We start from the raw sequence: 3,240 nt of genomic DNA, 5'->3' as shown, positions 1-3,240 counted from the left end.
GATATCCCGTGCCTATTGCTTCTCAAAATCGCTCTCAAACGTGGCTACAGGTTCAGTGTTTTCCCGTGCTTCCAGAACCACTCAAGGAGTTTGATCCTTACACACGGGTCAACACTCCTGAAGCGCAAGTTTACCTTCGTGCTTGGGGACCAACCAGAGATTACCTGATCAAGATGGAGGAAATCGTAGTTCACTGTACATGGATTATGTATTGAGCGGGCCTTATTCACAAGAAGTTGGACATACCAACTGTGGCACTAGTTTTGAATGAGAGATAAAATCATTATAAAGCGCAGAATTACAATGATAAAGGTTGATACTGGCAAGACCAATAGACCAAACTTCATCTGATTTGAAACAATAAAAAATAACGATAAAAAAAGTTCCATTTGATCCTGAGTTATAGTGTTCCTACTCTTTAATCACCCAAGAGTACATTCAGAGGATATGTTGAAAGTTTAAAAGCCGAGTTCAACCAAAGCCCAAACAATTCCAGGCAACACCAGCGCCGATGACACTTGGAGTGGTGCTTTTTCCATCGCGGTAAGTCCGTTTAAAAAATCCGGTGCATAGCAGTCACTCGGTAACTTGCTTGGAGCCGAGATCTTACTTACTGGTGCATTTGTCTGACGGACACGTTGGCAAGAGGGTCGTCCTCGGTTAGGAGAGCCGGAGGTGCTTGGAGTGAGACTGTGTTTGAGCTGTACTTGTGATTTGTCTAGACGCTCCCAGACGTTAGATAGCTCTTTGCTACGCCATTCGAGGGCTCGTACAATATTTGGGCCTTTGCCCGCTGCCGGGCTTTCAGTATCTGTTTCATCGTCGCTACAGGTAGATTCAATTAGAGGTATCAAAGGCCATAATCTCTCGTGACTCATCACTGTTTGCTGTTGGGCCCTTTTGAGCTGTTTGGTAAAACGCACATCCATATCAGAATTTGAGATATATATTTGAGAAAGACAAACTCACACAACCCAACCTTGTTGTGCGTCTGTTTGCATCAGCTGCCGCTTTCTTACGCTCTTCTTCCCAATTCTCAGTACGAAATCTAACGAAATAACAGATTGTGTCAGTTAATAAATTCGTGTCAAGTTTATGAAAATTGTTGCAAACTTGCCTCTTCTTTAATGTTTGAAAATGGGCAGAAAAGCACTCTTTGATGAAATCCCTATTAGTGCTATCCAAACTTACCCCCGGGTACTCACCACATTCCACCAGCTTGATAAATATTTTCTCAGAAACATCCCACAACCATTTATTTTCTGGTGATCGTGCTGCCTCTGAAAAATCAGGGCGAAAGGTTTGCATGCCGACCGCGTTCATCAACTTCCACATCACAGCAAGCTGTTGAGGAGTTGAATCAGGATGCCCGGGGCCATCTTCGTATGGAAAGTGCGGATCTACTGAGCTTTGATTATCAGGCCCAGGGAAGTTGTCCAGGTCGATCTCCACATTGTTGAGATCCTTTTCAACCATCCAGTTTTCCTTCTCTTGCAAGTCAGCTGGTGGTGGAAGCGGAGTATCATCTGATTTTCTACCTAGCATGACGTCAATATGAAATCTGATATAGGACTTCACAAAAAGTTCAGATTAATGCATCAAAATGAAGCCAGATGGAGGAAACCAATAAGGTGGACTGTCAATACTCACTGATGTGCGGCCGCCTTGGGTCTTTTTTTTAGTACCTTTCTCGCTAGACTCATTTACCAGTTGTTTCACCAATCGAGACAAGGTTTTATATTCATTTGTGAGTACGTCCACTTTATTTGTAAGTATATCAACCTTGTGGCTTGAGACAAGCCACAAATTTTTAAGTTCGGTGTAAGTCTTATTTTCACCATGAACTGTTTCTTGCATCATTAATTAAATAAGTTGTCAGTTCATGGTTTAAGTCTGACTCGAAGAGACTCAGATTTGATAGGAGCTCACCTGGGTTTATGTTTTCTACATCAGGCTGCCCAATATCTTCTTGCATGACATCCGGATTTGGTACTTCACGCCTCTTGGATTGATCTGTCTTATTGAAATCTTCTGAATCATTGATATCTTTAGAAGACTCTTCATGTTGGTATCCATCATCAATTCACACACAAGTTCTTCTCTGTCCTTTCCTATGATTTGAAGATGGTGGCGACAGAGACATATTTGGTTCAGAGTTCAAGAATCGATTGTTGTCACGAGTTGTATCGGCCTCAGGTGAAGGGTTGATTTTGATTACTGGTGTAGCTTTGGTGTTTGATTTGCTGGGACCTTCTGGAGGAACACTCGTCGTAATCATATTGAGAAAAAATGAAGTGAGTTGTGTGTCCCACTCTACACAAATTAGATTGTATAGACGCTCACCCTGGTTTGTCTTTGCCACACCAGACTGACTGATTTCCTCTTGTATGGCATCCGCACTCGGTTTTTTGCGACGCTTGGGTTTATTGGTCTTACCCAACTCTTCCAAAAGATTAATTTCTCCTGAAGTGTTGTCTTGTTCGGATCCGTCGCCAGTTTGTACACGTGCTCAACCCTTTCCTTTCTTGAGGTTTGAAGATGGTGGTGACATTGATTGATTTGGCTCAGGATTTGGTGTGCCACTGATGTCAAGATTGGTAGTCACCACAGTTGAGGACTCCATTTTGACTGCGGGTGGATGTGCTCTACTTGACTGGCTAGGACCGGCTGGAGGATGACTCATAGTAGTATCAGATGCTTGCTTCTCCATCAGCAAGCATACCAACGGAACCAACTTACCTTGGCTGGATTCATGAGGTTGGATTTGGAAGGTAGATTGTACTCTTGATGTTGATGCCGTTTTTCCAAGCTGGTCTTGATGTACAGGCGGAAGGGGTGGTGGTATAACTGTGATGATGATGCACAGATGCCCAAAAAAAGGTGATTCAGCCCGGGCTAGTGATTCTCTGACTGCTTCATAAGAGAGAAATCTTGTGTAACTTACTCAGATCTGTGTAAATGCGGCAGGTCGTGACCAGCTCCTCCTTGTTCATCCCAGCCGAGTCGATTCCCACTTCAAGCACCATCTGACGAAGCTCGGCAACATCATACCTCGAGTAGTCAAGCTCACTTTGAGGGGATTCTGGTTGTTCCACAAGGTTGGTTTTGTCTTTGCTTGTGTCCTTGTTAGGTTGCTGAATGTTTGCACCTCGTGTACACTAAAAGTCCGGAGCCGCCCCGAAGATACCTGACCCTGTATCATCCGAGCGGCTCCATAATTTTGGTGCAGATGTAACTCAG

The 3,240-nt window shown here is 43.8% G+C and overlaps 2 protein-coding genes across 2 annotated transcripts; both read right to left on the bottom strand.

Moving 5' to 3' along the window:
• Positions 1-1,834: 1,834 nt before the first annotated feature.
• On the bottom strand, positions 1,835-2,278 carry MELLADRAFT_114397 (uncharacterized protein; the record flags this gene model as incomplete). Its single annotated transcript, XM_007419300.1, has 2 exons — positions 1,835-2,046; positions 2,092-2,278. The coding sequence occupies 2 exons, from the start codon at positions 2,276-2,278 to the stop codon at positions 1,835-1,837; spliced, it is 399 nt and encodes a 132-aa protein (XP_007419362.1).
• Positions 2,279-2,509: 231 nt separating this feature from the next.
• MELLADRAFT_114396 (uncharacterized protein) lies at positions 2,510-3,026 on the bottom strand (the record flags this gene model as incomplete). The annotated part of the gene is made up of 2 exons (XM_007419299.1): positions 2,510-2,847; positions 2,945-3,026. 2 exons carry the CDS (start codon positions 3,024-3,026, stop codon positions 2,510-2,512), a joined length of 420 nt encoding a protein of 139 aa, XP_007419361.1.
• Between the last annotated feature and the right edge of the window lie 214 nt (positions 3,027-3,240).

The sequence above is a fragment of the Melampsora larici-populina genome (assembly GCF_000204055.1).
Source record: "Melampsora larici-populina 98AG31 unplaced genomic scaffold MELLAscaffold_156, whole genome shotgun sequence".
NCBI classification, from domain to species: domain Eukaryota; kingdom Fungi; phylum Basidiomycota; class Pucciniomycetes; order Pucciniales; family Melampsoraceae; genus Melampsora; species Melampsora laricis-populina.
This window is presented reverse-complemented; position numbering and strand designations above follow the sequence as displayed.